Genomic DNA, 20,594 nt, shown 5'->3' on the forward strand with positions numbered 1-20,594 from the left:
TCCTAGCGCCAGGAGAGCTTCCATCTGGTGTTGAGGCCGTGGAGAAATCCTCCACCCGAGAGAACTCGGAACCAAACAGGGGAACTTCGGACTGAAAGAACAGCAAGTTTCATTTCCAGGACTCACAGATTAGTCCCACTGCTTGAATTGGACTCCAATACAGGAACCATAATTATGGTCCTGTTGTTTAGGGCCAAACGCAGAGCTGAGCTGCAGCCTTTTCACTTCAGTCATCAAAAACCACAATCACATTGCAAAATTTGATTGCCGGCTGATATCACCAAAGCAAGAAATGGAAATCTAGTGTGGACTATGAAGTGAAAGTCGGTGACGCAGATAAAAAAAATGGAGGAAGTAGCTTGAAGTAGGGGTGGGAGAGGGTGGAGAGAGCGAGGGGACAGTTTGGGGAGGAAAGCGGGTACATTAGGACAGGTCATCTTTCACTGCGGACTGGAATTCTAAAAGTAAACAAGTTCTTCCGCACCAACAGATAAAACACAGATACACTGTAAAAACCAAGTGGGTCTGGTAGAAAACAGACTCTCACACACCACGCTTTGTATACTCACTTATTAATGCATATTGTCAAGTAATTTGTTTCTACGGGCCATCAGACTGCAGAAAAAGCAGACGCAGAATCATACATCCAAAACACAGAATGGCCTGGAAAGACCTTGAAATTCTTTGTCTACACAGACTGTGAAGCAGAAACTTATGTATGCAGATCAAGAGGGATCTCTCCCCAAGAGGAGCCAAGGGAGTTTCCCAGAAGACGAGGGGAGAGAGGCGAGCGGGTAGAGCGTGCTGGCCGGACTCCTCTGAGGATGCTCCGTCAAAAGGGTCGCAGGCTGACCCCTGTCTGCACTGACACGTGTGCAGGGGCCAGGGGCCATGGTCTAAGCCCAAGTCCCTGGAGCCACTCTGTGTGTGAGTGTGTGTGTCCCTAGTATGTATTTCTGCCTTTTGCTGTGTCGAGTGCATCTGTGTGGGATCATGATAGTGTCCTTTTCATTATACAAGCCAATTCCCAGTGGAGATATAAGTGCTTACGAGCCTTTTATGATGTGCATTTCCTGTCATAAATAAGAGGCAGAGGAATTCTCTGCTGAGCGCTAACACACTCCATAAAGCAAACAGAGGTGTAAACTACACTCCGGGCAAGCTCTGTGAAATCTACCCGACAAAATGCGGCTACTGCTGACTGCTTTGGGAAATGATAGCTTGATTCTGAGTGACATGACCAAACATTCCTGTGTTTGTTAGTGCAAACAGAACTTTACAGTACTCCCTACACTTCAGTATCTGGCCGTCTGAACTCAAATGAAGCTCTTAAAAAAAAAGTATGAAACACGCTGGTATCGCTACCAGCGTGTTTCATACTTTTTCATTTTCAAGTCATCATATCCAAGAGATTTCATCCGTTCTGTCTGCATTGTGTTTCATTGTGACATTGTCCTCTGTCTGAATGAGATAAACCTACGCAAGTTTTGACTGAGTTCTATTCATTCAATTTGAATACTGTGGGTCACCGTGACTTGTCAGATATGTTTAGTGTGGGTGAGAAAAATCTGGTGGATCAGTTACTGAGTCCTGTAAAGCCAAGTGCAACAGAATAACTGTTATCAGGACTCTGTGCAATTATCCATTCGTGCCTCCATCCAAGCAGTTTAAATCTTCTAGGTCAGTATCTATATTTTCAAGGGCAACGAGAGCAGCAAACGCATCTTTTGCTGTATGTGTAGATGAAATGAATAAGAAAGGAATTGTTTGTGGATGTTTTATCACTGGGAGATTGTAGAGACGAACGGGCAACAATCCCTTACAAAGAGAGATTCTGCGCTATAAATATTTAATAGGTAGATGAGGAAAAGGGTATTGCTACTTCTGCATATGTAATAGAAAAACTTTGTACACGGATATGATGTATGTGCAGTGCAATTTAAAAAAACTCCTGCAAAAATGTCCTGAAATGCACACTTTTTACTTAAATATAAATGTTTTACTTAAATGCAAAATTAACCAAGTGTAGTGCAAATTGATGTGAAGACATGTTTGTGTTAGTTTGACATATTCTGCATAGAGTCTATGGGAATCTAAAGGAGAGAAACTACATGGAAATAAGGTGAGGCGGAGCTGAACATAGACAGATCCCCATCAGACATGACTAGTATGTACAGTGAGGTCTGAGACCATGGGAACGTGTCCCTAATCAATTGCTCTGAGAGTTCACACCTCCGCTAAGGCTAATGGTATATCTCGCCACGTCAAGCAGTGTTTCCCATTCATTTTGTAGACTGTGTTGGCCTGGGGTTTCATAATAACATCCGAGATATCTAACTTGGTGTTTTGCTCAGTTGCTGCATTGTATAGCTGTGTGCAGCACTATTTGCCGCGTGCTTGCTTGTGCACTCGCGCAATGCAGATCTCTCTCTCACGCAAAAACTTGTCTTTCACTCTGTACCTGCGACTTGGAAACTGTTGCACGTGAGAGCAACGATCGTGTGCGTGCACCCCCGCTAGAGCCATACACTGAATGAATTCTGCAGAGAAAGTGAAACAAAATTCCTGGATCTGCCCTTTTATTGAAATGCGCACCAACTTTGAATGTGTTCCTTCCTGACCCAGACCTCATCCTTCCACCAAGTTTCGTGGTAAAATGTCCTGTAGTTTTCGCATAATCCTGCTGACTAACAGACTGACAAACAAAGTGAAAACATAACCTCATGTTATTAAGGTAAAGTATTTTTTTATCTGCAGTAAGCAGATCTGTGATTAGTTGTCTCTGTATTTTAAGGGTCTCTCTCTTTCCTCCCTTCTTCCCCTGTGAGGACTGTTTTCTACTTATAATTGTCAGTTCATCTATTGACATGTTGCTCTGAGTTGTATCTATATATCTTGTCTCCCTGTTACCTACTGTCACTGCCCCTTTTGGACAAATACTGTAAGTACAACCCCAAATAGAAGAAAGTGGTACAGATACACGGTAACAAGGGAAACATATGGGGACCCCACTCTCTGCAGACTTGGGAGCAGACTTGGTGGGTTGCGAGTCTGGGAGTCTGATCGCGACACTGTGTGTGGCCCTGCCTGTGAACCAGGCCTGTCTGGCCCAGCAGTGCAGGGCTGATGAGCACCCAGTTAATTAAAGCCTGAGCTCCATGTCATCAGCTTATCTGATGAAGTGAACTAGAGAGAGCGATGCCACAGGCTGCTTTGTTCACCCCCGGGTTGATGGTTTTTTAACTCATATATGCATGTGTATGTGTCCCTGTGTGTTTGTGTAACATGGGAGGAAGCAAAGAAAGAGCACCAATTAAAAATAATTGGGACTAATTTCATAAACACAGTGCAACAGGGGGAAAAATGTTTAATCAGGCGCGATCATTAGACCCAAGTTATGCTCCACTTCCTCCCTGCAACCAGCTCGGTGCTTTAGGCCCTCAGAGAGAAGAGAGGGGTAAATGGAGAAAATGGGGAGAAATGGAAAAGGAAATTTAAAAAAACAAAGAGTAGAAAAGTTTGAGAAGTAGTCAGATGGAGAGCTGGTGGCTGGAGTTATGTATGATCCCTTTCATGTCCCTCGACTGGCCCGTATTGCTGTGCCAACCCAAACAGCCGCGTTGGGGAGGTCCGACTCTCCCCACTGCTCCCCCCTTCCTTGCCCCGTGCACACCCCATTGACAGGATGAATAACAAACCTAATGTGTGTCTGAGGCAGAGAGTGGGGACATGACATGAGACCAGTTCCACTTCAATTTCACATCTTGCTCTAAAAGTTAGTTTGTAGCCTTCTTCCCTTCCTCTGTCACTGCTGCCGCTAAATCACCATCACCAACACTGGAGATTTCACGTTCTCACGACTGGAGCTGTACACCCACACACTGACATAAGTACAGACAAACTATGATTCGTCATCTTGAACTAGCTGGATGTCCTAGGGTGAAGAATTTGGAACATTTGAGTTGGCCTGCTTTCTGCCTCGGGTTCCTGTACCCCATTCCTGGGAAAAGGACAGAAAAACTTAGGAGAGGGAGGGCGTTTGATTCTAAAGCAAAGAAAACCAAAATCCAAAAGGACACAAATCCATAAAGTCGTCTGAGGAACTCTCATTTTTTGCTCTTTCACGAGCAACAAAGTAGTTGTTGCCACAACTGAAATGAGGGATTAACAGTAAATGCTCTGAGCTATTTACAACCTGCACACATCACACACACCACCCTTGTACACCACAGACTTTCTGGCAGCAGCCAATCAGACTCCAGGCTTCAGGAGAGCAGTGGGTACCTCGTCCAATCCTATAGTTTGCTCTCCCTCAACAACGTTTGCTTACGACCAATCCGGTTCCTTCCACATGTGGTGTTGGCTGCGGAGCGTCTGGTTTAAGAGCTCATTTCCCAGTCCGCAATAAGCAGAACCATTTTCTTGGATAAATACTATGCGACCCTTTAATCAAAGCCATACACCGAGACAACAATGCACAGACATGTTCATTTGGCATGCATAGACAAACAAAGTGATGAGAAAGTCAAATTGTGAACACAAATGGGCACAACAAAGGTTTTTCTTGCCCTAAAAACGAAAAGCTGGTTAATAAAACATGAGGAGTCTGTTTTGATATACTCTCTTTTTCCCTGTTGTGATCACTTCTTTTTCTAAACTTTTCTATTGTCAACAAATCCTTTAATGCAACCATAACGGACAATGAGATCCTAAAACCAAGTCTGATGAACCTCACATCTCTGCCCCATAAAACCCAACTGTAATTCCTTTTTCTTTGAGGTTTTGCAATCTTAAATTCTGCTTTGACCAGGCATGTATATCCTTTACACATCCCTTTAAAGAATAGGTAAATATCCACCTTGTGGTTCAAGCAACAAACGGGTACAGACACATCGTTCAAAAAACACTGCATTCATTGAAATTTGATGCGGTTTGATGCTGCACTAATGGAGGTTGTTGTGTTTCTCATAGGCCCGTCCTGCGTCTTGTCCTAAACTCACTTGTCCTTATTTCTTCTTTGTGTTTCTGGCATTCTTCCCTGTGTATATTGTCTAGATTGTGTTTCCTCAATCTGTACGTGCATGCACTGTGTCTGTACGTGAGCGTATCCGCAGTGTGTTAGCTCAACTCGGGCCGCTTACTGTAGCCAAGGGGAACAAAATCAAAGAATTTGCAAAAACATTGTTCTCATGGCGACCAGGTTTTATTCAACGTCTGGTTTCCATTTGAGTCTTTTAATTGGGGAGAATGTCACAATCAATGTTTTACTCTGGATGCAGAAAGAGAGACGACCTCCAGTGTCATGTTACTCCAGCTGAGCACTTCATTGGCTGCCATAAAAACCCTAGCACTGGCACTCCTTCATGAACATACACACACACTCAAATTTGAAATAAAGGTGCACACGCTGCTGAATTCCTCTGAATGGGCAAGATGTGCACGTGTCCACACACACACACCAACACGCACTGTTTTTTCTGTCTAAAACACACCTGGCACACCACGACGGGGTAATTTCCAGAGACGTGTTTATAACAGAAAGTCAGGTTTTTAACATGAGCCACATCTCTCAGCCTGCGCCTGCCAAGAGGCCCCTGACGTCCAAACTGCACTTAGCCAAGTAGAGCAGGAAGAGAGAGAGACAGAGTGTATGATGGAAAGAGAGAGAGATTGTAAAAAAAGAGCATGGGGGATCAACAAACTTTATTAGTGCTTAATCTATCAACCCCACACAAATATACATATTATATACTATATGACCCTGTGTGCGATATAAAATGAAAACACTAACAGGGGTGTATTATTTCAGGGTGTGTGCTAAGGTACAGAGCGGGCAAAAACTAAATGTAGCTCTAATTATGAAGTATGTGGCAGGGGAGGAGATTGTGTGTGTGTACAGGCTCAAGGTTAAAGACGCTATTACTCTGGGAGGTACAGCCGGCTGTGGTGTGGAGGTAGACGGTTAATTCATCATGGGAGATGGCCTTGATCTGCTCCACCACACAGTTACCAGCAACGACTCACAGATGAACCGAAGAACCAGGACACAAACAAACACACGCACGACGCACACACACACTGACGCCAGTGCACCAAAAAGAAAAGGTTTTTCAATTATCTGTATGCTTTCCAAATAAAACTCTTTGTCATGGCTGTAAAGAGATTAATATATAAGGCCATTTCTCTCTAACACTATTTTTCTCTCACACCTACCCAGTTGCACAAGTTGAAACATTCCCACACTCAACTGTGTGTGTGTGTGTGTGTGTGTGTGTGTGTGTGTGTGTGTGTGTGTGTGTGTGTGTGTGTGTGTGTGTGTGTGTGTGTGTGTGTGTGTGTGTGTGTGTGTGTGCATGAAAAAGTGTGAAACAAAGAGAGCAGAAGAAGGATGGGGTGTGAAGACTTTGATAAACAGCCTCAGCACTGGAGGCAAAGAAAGGAAATAAAGCTGTTCCCACTTTCTAACTTTACTATCCCTGGACCATCAGTAAATCTGGCAAACTGATGCTACTGGAAGTAATCATGAAGCTGTGATCACTCCAACTCTCGCTCACCAGTGAGTTTCTGGAGCAAGGGGCTGAGCTCCGTCTCCCGCGTGATGACCAGGGTGAGTGCTCCTATCAGGTCCCTCTCCAGCTTCTCCAGCTCCTCCTCCTCGCTGCCCTGGTCTGCAGGCTGCGCCTCGTCGGCCAGGGAGTACAGGTAGACCAGCAGGAGGATCAGCTCATCAGGCCCACACTCATCCTCCTTGGACCTTGACCCCGGGGCTGAGCTGTCGTCGCCTCCACGGGGCCGCATCAAGGGCAGCAGCTGCCTTAGCACAGTGGGGAAATCAGAGTCCCCAAGAGCCTGTGACACACAGACACATACAAATTGCTCTTATTACAAATTATTCATAAAATTATTACAATGACATTGAGCTGCTGGAAGTCTTTAGCTAAATAAGTGAGAAATCAGAGTTTTTGTAGGAAACAGAAGAGCAGGACACAGAAAAGTTTTCAAAATGTTCTTATCTATCAAAGTTCTGCTTGATTACTCCTCATGGAAATTATGTCATATCCTTGAGCAAGGGAATTTTGCTGAAAGTCTGTTTCTCTCATGATCATAGTTTAACTTTTGAATTGTTGAAATCAAAGTTTGTTAAAACATACTCCAAGGCCCAAATTAAATTCAATCAAGCTGCACCAAATTTCACCCACTCATAGACATCAGTTTCCTAAATGTGCCGTTTTTTTCCCATTAAGATCCATGAATTACTCCCTGGGAAAACAACGAAGATGTTGTAAAAACACCCTATATTGCAAGGTTTTTTCAGCAATAAAATGTGATGGGTTCTTCCCTGGCCCATACTGCACTGTTCCAACAGGTTTCGTAATAATCCATCCAGTATGTTTTGTGTAACCTTGGTTCCAAACGAACATACCCACCAACCAACAAACTAATGGACAGGGGTGAAAACATAACCTCCTTGGCGGAGGTAATTAGTATTTTTCATTGTAATGCAAAGAGTATTTACATCATCTGATGTTACCTAATCATTAGTCAACATGCCTATTAGTTAGCTTCCTTGTTTCTGTTGTAAAAATAGTGTAAGTGGTGAAATTACAAGCAGTGTGAGTGAGCTCATCGTTCCATTCGCCAATTTTACAGCTTTGCAAGAGGATGAGGTAAAGCTTAATTTTGTTTCATTCTTCTGTTGGATTTTGCATGGGCACTGAACAGTTTTGTCTCCCTCACACATGCACGTACGCACGCACGCACACCCACAGTGGATCACAGGATACTGGCCACTCTCAGACCAAGGGTGAGCTCATAGGCCTATAAAACAAGGGCGTGGAGCTAATCTGTCTGATGAACAGCCTGAAAATCTAATGAAAAATAAGGCTGAAAATGGAGACAACGGGGTTGCAGAGGCAAGGGAGACATTGAGAATAAAGTAGGGAAGAAAATAAGTTGAGGCAGATACAGAGACATTACAAGAGCAATTAAGGTTGAGATGATAGTATGAAAGGGAATGATTGTTGACAGAGGACTGTATGTTTGTGTCGGACAGAGCTACAAATGCTCTGGATATATTTCACTTTAACAAGGGATTCCTCTGGAAAGAGCTTTGTGTTCCTCCCACCAAGACAAACAGGCTCTGAGAATGAGGGGCTTTGGACCCTGTGGGCCCACTGGGGGGATCCTGTGTCTGACCCAGAAGAACTCTTTACTGAGCCAAACACGCAATACAATCAGACCCAAAGATGGTGAGCCAAAGCCACGGCGATCTCTGATCTGATCTCTCTGAGGAGAAGTCGTCTTGGTGTGTGTTCACACTGTTCGCACTGTCATCCTCAGTGGCTTAAGTTAAAATTGTGAGAACAGTGAACGTGACATGAACAGATATACTTGAAGATGTCAGTCACATCCTCCTTATGTGTACAGTATCTCAGAATCACAGTCTTGTTCATTCCAACAGGGTCTCCTCCCTGCCTCAGACCCCAGCCAAACACTCGCCCCCTGGGGACGTTCACACAAAGTCTTACCACACATTTTTCTTTTTAAACATTGTGAAATCAAATACCTCTCCAAGTTGCACTCGTTCGAGCAGCTAAACAATGTTTGGGAGCTTTCCCTTGCTCATGTTGCCGGTGGACACAGTGAGGGGAAAAAGACAAAGGACATTAAGGGTTTCTTGCTGAAAAGCAAATCGAAGATATGCTTTTTCTCTCAACTCTCACTTTAGAACTATTAATCTCCAACACTTCTGTCTGTACACATCCAGGAGGACGTTCATATGATCCTCCAGGTTCTCAAAGAAGCGTGTCCACTGCCAAGAAATTACAGTTTCATTTCATCGCACCCATGTAAGTTTGGCATCACAAGCTGTCAGTATGGGTCAGTGCAGGGAGGAGGAGCTGACAGAGGAGCCATGGGCCTCCACATCATTTGTCAAGAGGTACTTTGCTGAGAGCTGAAATAGCATTACTACTTTTATTTTAATGCTATCTTGCATGAAGCAAATATCTCTTAAAAGCAGAAAAATGCCTTTAATTATGTATAACCATCACAAGCACCTTGATATATAAATATTTAGAATATGACTTAATATATTATCATCAAACTGTAAAACAAAAGATTTTAGTTAAATTGGTCATTTAAAGTGATCATATCTTTTCAAATTCTGTTGCCGTGGACTTTTTTCAAAAGAAAGCAGTGCACATTTGTGCATCATCACATGTCGTTATGATCATGGTGTGGCCATGACTTGTGACCATTTCAAGTTAAGCCACACATTCACTGTAGTTAAAGCGAGGGTTGGTAATCCTTGAAAAGCGAGCAAGAGCAAGCTACACTTTGAAAATATAACCGATACATCCAACTTTCTCCCATCATCCCTCTCATCAAAGCTACACCCCCAAAACACTCGAACGTGATTCGCTCTGAAGGAAATGATCGGTGATGATTGATTTATTAAAATCAGAGTGTGTCTGTTCTGTCAGACAGGCATGAGACAAACGACTGAAATAAACGCAGCTGAAATGCTTTCTGTGTTTAAACGCCCCCTAAGCATCCAAGAATCCACAAGACAAAAGGAAAACACAGACAACTGTCAATAAATGACCCCACAGATTTATGTAGGGAACTTGTCGGGGAAGTTCTGGTTCATGGTTGGGAAACCACTGGCTTTGAAAGCTACTTATCCATTGGTCACACCATAACAAACAGTTTTTAGATAAGATTGTTCATATTTGTTCAATGGAAAAGTCATTTTTGAAAGAACAATTCTTTATTTCTGTCTTTTTTGTTAATGACTCCTTCTTTCATCATTGTACAAATGCACAACAGTACACCTTCCTTACTCCCACTGTAAGCTGTGCTGTTTGTGTATGTTTTCACACGTGAGAGGAAGCATGCACTATAAGTGGGTCGCTTCAGGAGATCCAGAAAAGTCAGCTGCAGGACACGGCGCCAGCGCAGGAAATGGAGATCTTTGGTAGAGAACTGAGACTGACCTGAGCGAAGCTGAGTGGGATGACTGACTAAAGCTCTTTCCAGCACTGAAGCTAAACCCAACAATGCCCGACTCATGGTGCTGGCACACACGCTCCCTGGAAAGATGTTGGACTGTTCACCTCTGGGAACAGCATGGAGCAGAATACAGCATGCTTTCCATGGCACTCTGGATAACCCAATCAGGCTATTACACTCAGATTGTGTGTTTTACTTGAGTAGTGATATAGGCTAAGATTAGTTTTAACTACAGAGCAATGAACTGATTGGATTTTGTGCCATCTGTATGAAAGGCCAGTAAATGTTTTTGACTGGTTCAGTGTTGATACAGTATCTATATGTCAGAAACAGAAATAAAGCATTTCAATAGTTAATAACAAACTCTAAAATAAGAGATGACAATAAGGAATTTCTTTACAAAAAAATTAATTTATCTAAAGATCATTATAACAAAATTACAAAGTAAATCATAATTTAATATTAAAATATATAAAATTGAAATGAAAATATAGAGGCTAAAAAGAGAAGATAAATGACTAAGTAAATCAAATATCTACTGGGATTTAATTAATTCATGTATATTAAAATGATGTACTTATTCACAAATTTATTTTCTATTATAATTATTTGTATCTATTTATTATTGATGAGTTAAATTTAATTAGTGAATATTTATAAGTCCTATTTTTGATGCCCAATAAAATATCAATTTTTAAATCACTTTATGATTTAGAATATTTACTTACAGACAATTCTTTAACAAATGTATTAAATGCCTACTTCCATTGTAAAATGAGTTGATGGAATTAACTGAATTAATAAAATGCTTTAGTGCTATTACTATTGACACCTCTAGTCCTCCATACACTCTATATAGCATTTGTATAATTTTACCTGTTTACAGCTTAATGCATCAACTCTGAGAGGAATCAGTAAAGTATTAGATTGAATATTAGATTGAAAAATAGATACAGATTGAACAATACTGCTAGATTCATGCAGCATTAGGGTCCAGTCTAAAAACGGTGCATTTTTAGGGGCAGTGCTTGCTGCCTGAGCTGGAGCATTACCGCCGTAATAACAGGAAGCTAACGTTATTATTACAGACGATTACTCAAGGCACCAGTCCTGCTGCCATGCCCTAATGTGACGATTACACACAATTACAGAATAACAATAGAATTACTCTGTCAAAACACTGCTAATTTCAGAGCTTGCAATTTCTTTAAATAACTATAATTTCTTATCAAATTAAAACTGACTTCGGAAAAAATATAGAAACATACACATTCTTCGTTCTTGGAGGTTAACCTTCCAGCTGGATTATTGGTATAAGACCGAAGCATCATTGGCTTCTTGCACAAGACTTTGCACCAATCATAAGCTCTCTCTTGCATTACGTTCTGGCTTGAATCTATATGCCAGTGATTGACAGATTACTGTCTGGCAATCCCAACCATCCTGGGGTGCATAAAGGCTCAATCTCGCCCAATGACAGAGTCGGGCCAAACTCCGCCTCTGCCCGGCACAGCCTGAACAGGAAACCAGCTCCAGATGCAACCCCTGGAGGAAGGTGACTGTTTCAGATGTAGCACAGCTAACCAGGACCAGGCCCTGTTTGCCTCGCTCCCTGCCTGCACAATGAACCTTTTTCTGGGCCTCAGGGCTGGGGGAGGGGCCGGTGTTGGAGGTGGGGGTCCTTGTGGTAGCATGAACAAAGTTGCTATAGGTCAGTTGTTCAGCTGACCAACGACGCACTGGCCAGGAGTCACCTTACATGGATGTTAGACAGTTCTTCAGTACCGTAGCAACACAACCGCCCCCCCAAACAAATTCATCTGCACACATGCGCTTCATTTGAAAATATGTAATCACATCCAGTTTGCATTCAGAAATAACAACATGCAAAGCTGGAAGGGATACAGGCAAACTTTTAGAAACAAAATACATAAATCTTGAAGTTAGAAGGCAGCGACTAAACTCTGATTGTAAATTATGTACAGCAAGCGCACTCTTGATTTGTAGTAGAACAGCTGGAAAACATGTATGTCTCCGCTCTCTGAGCGGCTGGCAGGAGTTTGAACATGTAAACAACAACAAAACTCAGAGCAAACTCACAAATGCTTCGACAAACATCTCATAAATGAATAACTGAGCCTGCCAACGCATTTGTGCAAGTACAGTATCTCAGCAGGGACACGTGCGCATTGTAACCTGCGGTGATGACAATGATGGATCCTTGAGCTGGGTTCACCGGAAAAATTCTGTTTATCAAAAGACGGAAATTTGCCTTACTTGAGAGGGAACGGAAAAATCGAGTTTATCTCTGGCACTCTTTTTACTGCCATTATTCTGTCTTGTGTGAAAGGTGTGGACAATGCCTCAGGTCTTTAACAAAGGGAGCGGAAATGTGACTCTAAACACAAAGAAGAGCGAGTGAGCACACACGTTCAAACAGTGGAAGAACACCGGTTAATCAAATCACTAAACTTTGAGTAAAACTAGCTTGAATTTCATCCCCGTGTATCCACGTTTCTCTCTGTGTCGCTCACTTCTCTTCTCTTTTCTTGATGAAATAAAAACCAGATGATTTTTGAAAAAGCCCGATGGTTGTGTGTGGACACATATCTTTCAAAAGAACCTTTTCTACCTGATTATCAAAGAAGTTTGATTATCTTTTAACTGCTGACAACGATAAAGTAATCACATTGAGCTTTGTGTAAACTGTGGTGATAAAATCAAATGTTGGAAATGTAACCGTTGACTGGTCTGAGGCTGAATAACAAGGTGAGAAATTTAAATTTTGACTTTGACTTAAGCAGCTTTAATGTCTGTCAGTATGAGCTGACGACTCAGCAAAACACTGCTTTAGTGAAAAAGGAAAACACACCAGGGGTTGTGTTTTACAACAAATCTATTAATACTCACTAAATTATAGAATGTACTGAATGTAGTCTACACGACCACAACTCTGTGTGTCAGGCAAATTGTACAAGATAAACACAAAAAGAAGAGTAGCCAGGTTTAAAAGGGAAAAACATAGGGGAAAAAGTTATTGCAATCTTAATTGATGGCTTGATTGATTGATTTGACAGATATTTGTAAAAGGAAAGAGATGGCATGCTAGACGGGGCAGTGCATAGAAAAGCTCTCAAAGGTAAGGTGACGCCCTGGTCTGGCTCCACCAGCCTAATCCTGATGTTATTTGTGGGACCAGCGAGACATAAATCTTTGGTTTTAAATGGGGCCTGAATTGCCACACAGAGTGCGAGGTGGGTCTGTTTTGTTTCTGCCCAGCCGAGCGGCCTGGTCACAGATCTGCATGCTGGACTGCTAGGAGAGAAATCAATGCACTCCTGCACATAGAGGTGCACAGCACAGTTGAAGGTCAGCTTCGCAAGAAGAGGCATGTTGAGCTTCCTCTCGGTCAATACATGCAAAAGCTTTCAATAGCTTTTTTAATGACCTTTTTTTTCTCACCATTTTTTCCTCTTGAGGCCACTGTCGCCACATGAATCTCTCTGTCTTATCTGTGTTTTTTCCTCCACCGCTCTGTGTGTCAAACGTTGGCCTGGCGCAGAGCTTCAGGGCTATAATTTAGAGGAGACGTGGAACCCAATCACAGACACAAACATACAGTTCGTGCACTCCTCCCTGTCACCGCCAGTCAGCCACATGCTGGTCACTGTGGCTGGACTATGTCTGCCCGGCACACGACAACCTGCCTCCTTATCACACTGAGAGCTGCAGCTCTTTTGAATCTCTGCTGAGCGAGATAGAAAACGTTGCTTTTAATGTGACGATTTGCACTAAGGCAGTACACTCCAAGTGTTTGGAAACATAAGGGAATTAATGAGCCTGTATTTTGCCACATCTGCTGCAACAGATTATGGCGCAATTCACCAGATGAGAGCTGCTATGCAGCCACAGACCCCAGGGCCGTGTAAAAACCTCCTGCACTTTTCTCACACTGGGAGAAACTGAATCGTGAGTAGACACACTCGAGGACAGTACATTACATCCACTACTAATTGACTCAGGAGGCTCCAGCAGGGAGAAAACATCCTGAGGTAAACAGACGGTTTCTAGACGAAGCAGAATGTAACAACTGCGAAGTTATCCGATGGGAAAACAACTTCGTCTGTGGCGATTGGCGTTACTCGGTTGTATTTTTCATTGTAGCCAATCAGAAACATGTTACGGACATATGACACGACATCACTTTTCTTTTCTTGTTCCTTTTTTTTCTTTTTAAATGAAGAAACTTGTGTGAAGCAGCCCATCTGATTCCAGTTTCTGTCTCACACACGGAGGGGAGGGTGCAGAAGTGGGGAGAGGGTGGTGATTAAGTTTAAACAGCACAAAGGAGGTTATTTCAAAATAAAAGTTTGACTTGACTGGCTAGGGAACAGCCTGAATGCAAATATTTAAAACGTGTTGTGCCAATTTTGTGTGATCCTGATCTGCTTTTGAGTTTGATTTATGAAGGGAAAAACACAATTTAAGTTTTTATATAAGCAAGTTTGCTGAAGTGGGAGATAAAGTTTTTGCAAATTCAGTCCCAAAACCTAGGGGACACTTTAAGACATTGGGGGGCACTGTTGCACCGCGCCGATCCTGGGAGCGCCTGCACTGATTGAACCGAGTCTGTCTGTCTCTTTGGCTCCAAAACCCCATCCCTCCATCCTGGAGAAGGCTTCAATAGACAGGAAATGGGCTGAAGTTGAAGTGTTGGATATTTTTAAACTGTCAGCTCTGTATCAGGTGGGTCGCGGCTGTGCGATTGCAAATTCTGCATTGGCGACCTCAGCTCCGTCCACGCCGCTGTGTCTAACCCTGGGGGTGTCGTCGCAGGCTGCTGTGGTGGATGCAGGGCTCTGTCATGGGTGAGGGTTTTTTTTGGACGTGGAGTTTAAATAAAACATGGAATTCATCATGAATAGACTGAGAGCTGTGTCAGTGACGAGTGTACTCTGATGTGAGTCATTACTCTGGGGTACAGCTGGTACGCTTGCTGCATCTCTAAGGATGAGTGTGTGTGTGGTTGTGTGCTTGTGCGTGTTGAGGAGAAGCTTATTCTCTTGTACCACATATGGAAAGAGGCTTCTTCTCTGAACCCCACATTAACACCGAGGTCACAGACTTAACACTGTATTTATGTGTAAATGAAAAAGAGGTAACATACACATATGTTTGAAGGCAAAAGGGTTTTTCGTGTCATAGGAAGGGAGGGCAGTGTATTGCATGTGTTTTTCCTGTGTAAATACGGACTACATCGTAATCTGGACTGTCCCGACTACGTGTATCTCTATCATAGACACGGACAAACACGCCCACACACGGCTGCTCTTCTCCAAACATTTATAAAATCCACTCATTACAGACACGGGAAATGGAAAACAACTAATCTCCCTTCATTTCCCTGTACTCATACACACACCTGTGAGGATGTTGAGATGAATTATGCTCAAAATAGGAGACTTCCAAAACATGTTAATTAACAGGAAGAAAAACATCCCCAAAGACGAACAATAAGGAAAGAGAGAGAGCGTGGAAACATGGGAGTAGAGTTTAGGATGATGGGAAGAGAATGTACTAAGACCTCCACTCAGAGATCTTATCATTGAAGGGATGGTGGTGTGGCTGTGGTTAGTCCAATGATGCTCCCTGATGACCACACTGATTCAGGGACTGCATTTTAGGACCAGTTGTGTCAGTTGTGCAACTAGACTGTCCCATTTCAAAGGCTCCTCCAAATGCGTCAATGCATCCCGGAGAAACAAAGGCTCCAACGGGTGGATCCTTCTACAGGCAAACCTATCCCAGGATCCATTGCGCTTCTGTGACAACCTGTTTTTCAATGAGGTTATGGCGCTATGCAAGCAACGAGATCAACTTGACCGAACAGCTAACGGAACACATGTTAAAAAACCAAGGTGCATTAAAACTTTCTTGTCATGTCCAACTGCAGTGCTGTTGCTAGGAGACAGCAGTAAGTGCAGGACAAGCTGGTTACACCAAATCACAGAAATCTTCCGCAGACCAGACTGCCTCATTTCGGTTCAGCCCTCGCGGTCTGCAACCCATGAGGACCTCACCACCTTCAACAGTGATGATGTCACTCAGAGCAAAACTCAATCTATTAGTTAATAATCATCAACACAAATATTGACTGTCTGAGCCAGAGGGCTAATTTGATTGCTATAGATGTATAAAAATCCTAAAATGGTTAAATATAGATCTGTAAAACACACACACACACGCACACGCACGCGCACACACACACACACATTATTGTGTAAAAGCCACATGATAAACAGTTACAGGCTTATTCTCCTACCCCCTTTTTTACTGGAATCCCACGGTTCACACATAAAGGAGAAAGAAAATGGAGTTAGGAAATAAAAGCCACAGTCAGGGTAGTGGTTGCAGGGGGAGGAGACTTTCAAAATAAAAGTTTAGACGAGATAAAAAAGAAAAATGTCTTCCGTTATTACAAAAGCTGTACTGTCCCAGATAAGACCTGAACCTTTTCTGAAGGTTTGCTCCTGAATGCATTTGTGCTGTGTAGTTAATGGTGTTTTTTATTATATGTTATTATACAAAGTGACTTGTTTCTCTATGCTTTATGTATCAGAGCAGTGGACTGTGAAGAGAACGCTATTTGTGTGAGTAATCTAAGACCTGAGACGTGGTGGCATTCTGCACACACAGCAGTCCTCTGTCACACATGCATACCCTCCTGCCGCCGCTAACACAGGTTACGCTCGTCACACACACACACACACACACACACACACACACACACACACACACACACACACACACACACACACACACACACACACACACACACACACACACACACACACACACACACACACACACACACGTAACAGAAGGTGCATGTGTTATGCTTGTGTTTACCAAAGTGTCATGGCGAGGGCTGCACACAACATGCAGTCAAGAGTGAAAGAAAGCACAGACATGCAGTGATCCTTCTGCAGACTACATGTCTGCACACTAACACCCCATCACCCTGCATGGATTCCATCTGTTACAACACTTTGAATATCGGAGGACTTTAACTGGATCTCCTTTTTGGCAATTTATTTGAGCATTGACCCACATTTCATGAAAGGGGCAGAGACCAATAAATGCAGAGAGTTGGGGGTCAGGATGGAGACAGACGGGGTGCATGTTTTTTTTATGTGTGTGTGTGTGTGTGTGTGTGTGTGTGTGTGTGTGTGTGTGTGTGTGTGTGTGTGTGTGTGTGTGTGTGTGTGTGTGTGTGTGTGTGTGTGAAAAGAAAACATAGTGCGGCTCTGCTGACACTGGTTCGAAACACAGGCTGAAATAGAACAATACAAACAACATCACCCAGGGTTTCTACTGCACAAACATTCCCAGAGCTTTAAGCCCACAGCTCAGCTAAAAACACTACGAGGAGGAGCAATGAGACAGGCCCAAACCATTAATACAGCCCCTCTTTGCCTTGGACACAATACATCCTTCTTTCTATTATTGTCTCCACTTTCCTATATCTTTAACCTATTCCCCAGAGCATCCTTTTCTCTTCCACCCATCACTCTGGCCAAATTAAACAGTGTCCTAAACTCTTATGACGTGACAGAAAGAAAAAACTCACACAAAAGACAAACACAACTCTGAGAAACCCTAACTTCTGACTTTGAAAAAAAGTCTAAACTGCTATAACTCAAGAAACAAAGAACGATAACACAAATCAAATAAAATCACAGCTCCGCTGAGGTTTTTGAGAGAAAGTGTTGTACGATCTGGAGCCTAGATAGTGTTGGAGTGAGAGAGAAGGCATTGATGGATTGCTACACCAAACCCCATTTCTCTACCTTATTCCATCCCATTTCAATCCTAACTTTGTCTCCCAAGGGTCTCGTGGATCATCCGCACTTCCCAGAATTCTTGGGTCACAAACTGTGTAACACTCATGCACTAAGCATCCATGTCAGCAACCGGTGATGATGTTTCTCACACTTTCTGAATGTTTGCATGGATAATTTCTCGACGACAGCACCTGACGCAAGGAGCTAAGAGGCCGCTCAGGGTGTTATACCTTCAGTCAGCGGGGGGGTTCATAAATGCCGGCAGCTGTTTCCAACATGATTATCCCTGTCACCTTATTGGTCCATAACACAGGTGGGTCTTGTACAATAAAGATGACAGTATCTTTGACAATCTCTGGCCATTATTCAAAATTTAGGGTGACACTGTGCCACAGAGGGTACGACAATGTTTGAGTGGCTTCTCCGATAAGTAACGGTTCATGTCAGGCAGTAAATCCTCAGACGCACACCGGCCGGCTCTGCATACACCGTGAAAACGTCTCTCTGCTCCTCATCCTCTCCCATCATGTCTGTCCTTCCTGAACAGATGGTAAACACATCGCTAATGCCTTGTCTGTCTGTTTGTCTGCCCTGTGATGCAGCGCAGAGCCCTCGCTGCTACAAGACAACTAAACACATCACAGTGGCAGAGACGTCCAACCTCTACAAACATCACCATGACTGTGGGAATCGCAATGTCACTGATGCTCTAAGTGCTAAAGTGTCCAGACCGTACCACTTAGCTAATATTAATTGTTTAAGGTGTAACTTAACATAACTATTACACAAGTCTGTAGTGGCCTCACACTGACAGCAGTGGCCCAAAGTAACTAAGTAGATTTACTTAAGTCTTTTAGGTTTTGATATACTTGTACTTTTTACACTTTTACATTCACCCTGAAGATGTTGAATTGTGATTTTACAAATGAAACACTTAACGGATTCATACAAAAAATGATGAGGATGAAAATATTATGCTTGAAGCCCTATATTTGACATTTTAAAATACAGTTATTTGGTTTTAATATTTTCATTTCTTGCCTGAATTGGTAGTTTTACAGTTTGCAAATATTAGTGCATGAGTAATAATAAGTAACTATTCTGTATAGTGTGGTATTGGTACTTATATAGGACCTGAATATTTCCTCCAGGATGGCCATTCATAAAGAAAAGTGTATATTAAAAACAACAGGACATGAGTTATGAACATGACAACAATTATAAAATGTTTTTAGAATAATATACAACAGTTAAATCATTGTCAATTAAATAACATGGTTTTTCAATATCAAATTCTACAGGATAGTTTTGAATTGTTCTGTTGAAAGATACAATAATTTAAACCATTTACCTTAAAGTATGACACTATGACATGATGAGCAATACACTGCTACTAAACAAGGTGTTTGTAAAAGTTTGTCCACCCACACTGGGGACAAACAACTTTCTATAATTTAATGCAGTGCAACACCACACACTACTGCTAGAGTCAGCAACTCTTTGACAGTCTCAACACAAACTGAATATGATGAGCTTTACAAATGTAAGGTTTATTGCAGGGCTTGGTCACTAGATATCATCAGATTTAGGTGTACCTAACTCTTAACTCGGTGTAGCGTTTATTATAATTAGTCTTGTTTTATTCTGAAACGTGTGATGACATATTTGAGCAATTGCTTATAGCTAAAGTTTTGTCTATTTGAAGAAACAGAAAGAGAAACAGTAAGAGCAGAGTCAGCCAACAGCAGACTAAAATGCAAACTTGCAAAAGTAAAAATTTGATTCTGCAGTTTAACCTCTGTATTGTTGTGTTTTAGGCAGGATGTGGAGAAGCGGCTGGTGCAGTGTGAACAGGGACATCTGAACTTTTGATCCTCGCGGCCAGATGTGCAGTTTAATGTGTAGTTTGTGTCAATGCTTCATTTTCCCTACAATCAGCTCCTAATAACCACAATAAGCAACTGAAACCTAGTTGAAAGCTGATGACAAATTCAACACAAACATGACCACCCAAACTGAACACACACACTCATCAAATCATAAACAGCAGAATTTACTATGCCTCTCAAACACACAATAGACACAATGTAAAAAGGCCGTAAACCTTATCACCGTTTATTAGCGCATGGAGTTATGAGATGAAGTGATGTTCAGACACATGGGGCGCTCACAACAGCAAACTTGAAAGAGAGAGCACACAGCGTCTTAAATAACAAAAGCAGGGGGAAAAAGTGGGGTGGAGAAGCTGGAGAGTAAAGAAGCAGGAGACTTGAGGGTAGGGGGGTGTGGGGGGCACATGGTGGCAGAGCGGTCTCCTCCTCCACCCCCCCTGTGTACCTCCTCCCGCTCATAATTAGCGGTTCGGCGTCGGTGCTCGTTTTAGGTTACTTTTATTCCTTTTTTCCACATTTCAATGAAAACAGCAGTGGGACAAACAGGCCCACATGTGTGTCCTGGTATATACCAAGCTTAGAACAATAGAGGAGGAGAAGCGGGGCATGTGAGTTCACTCCAGATGAAAGCGAGAACATAGAAATTAGTGAAGTTTTCCCTAAAATGTCTGCAAAATCAAGTTTTCCTATTGGATAAAGTGCATAGCGAGGAGGGCTGGAACGGCTTAGCTCTGGCTTTAACTGGTATAAACTATGACAGGCAATGGAAATATTTTAACAAAACTCGGTAGGCATATGAAAATGCACTGCTGTCCAATAATCCTTATGTTCTGATTACTTCGGC

General features: G+C 42.6%; 1 protein-coding gene across 1 annotated transcript in view; it reads right to left on the bottom strand.

The window, feature by feature from the left end:
• scfd2 (sec1 family domain containing 2) overlaps positions 1-20,594 on the bottom strand; it is an 88,178-nt gene that overhangs the window by 40,159 nt on the left and 27,425 nt on the right. Inside the window, exon 5 of the mRNA XM_034581881.1 lies at positions 6,555-6,849. Within this exon, the coding sequence (XP_034437772.1) occupies positions 6,555-6,849 (295 nt within the window). The remainder of the gene's footprint in view (positions 1-6,554; positions 6,850-20,594) is intronic.

Source organism: Hippoglossus hippoglossus, chromosome 4, assembly GCF_009819705.1.
Source record: "Hippoglossus hippoglossus isolate fHipHip1 chromosome 4, fHipHip1.pri, whole genome shotgun sequence".
NCBI classification, from domain to species: Eukaryota; Metazoa; Chordata; class Actinopteri; order Pleuronectiformes; family Pleuronectidae; genus Hippoglossus; species Hippoglossus hippoglossus.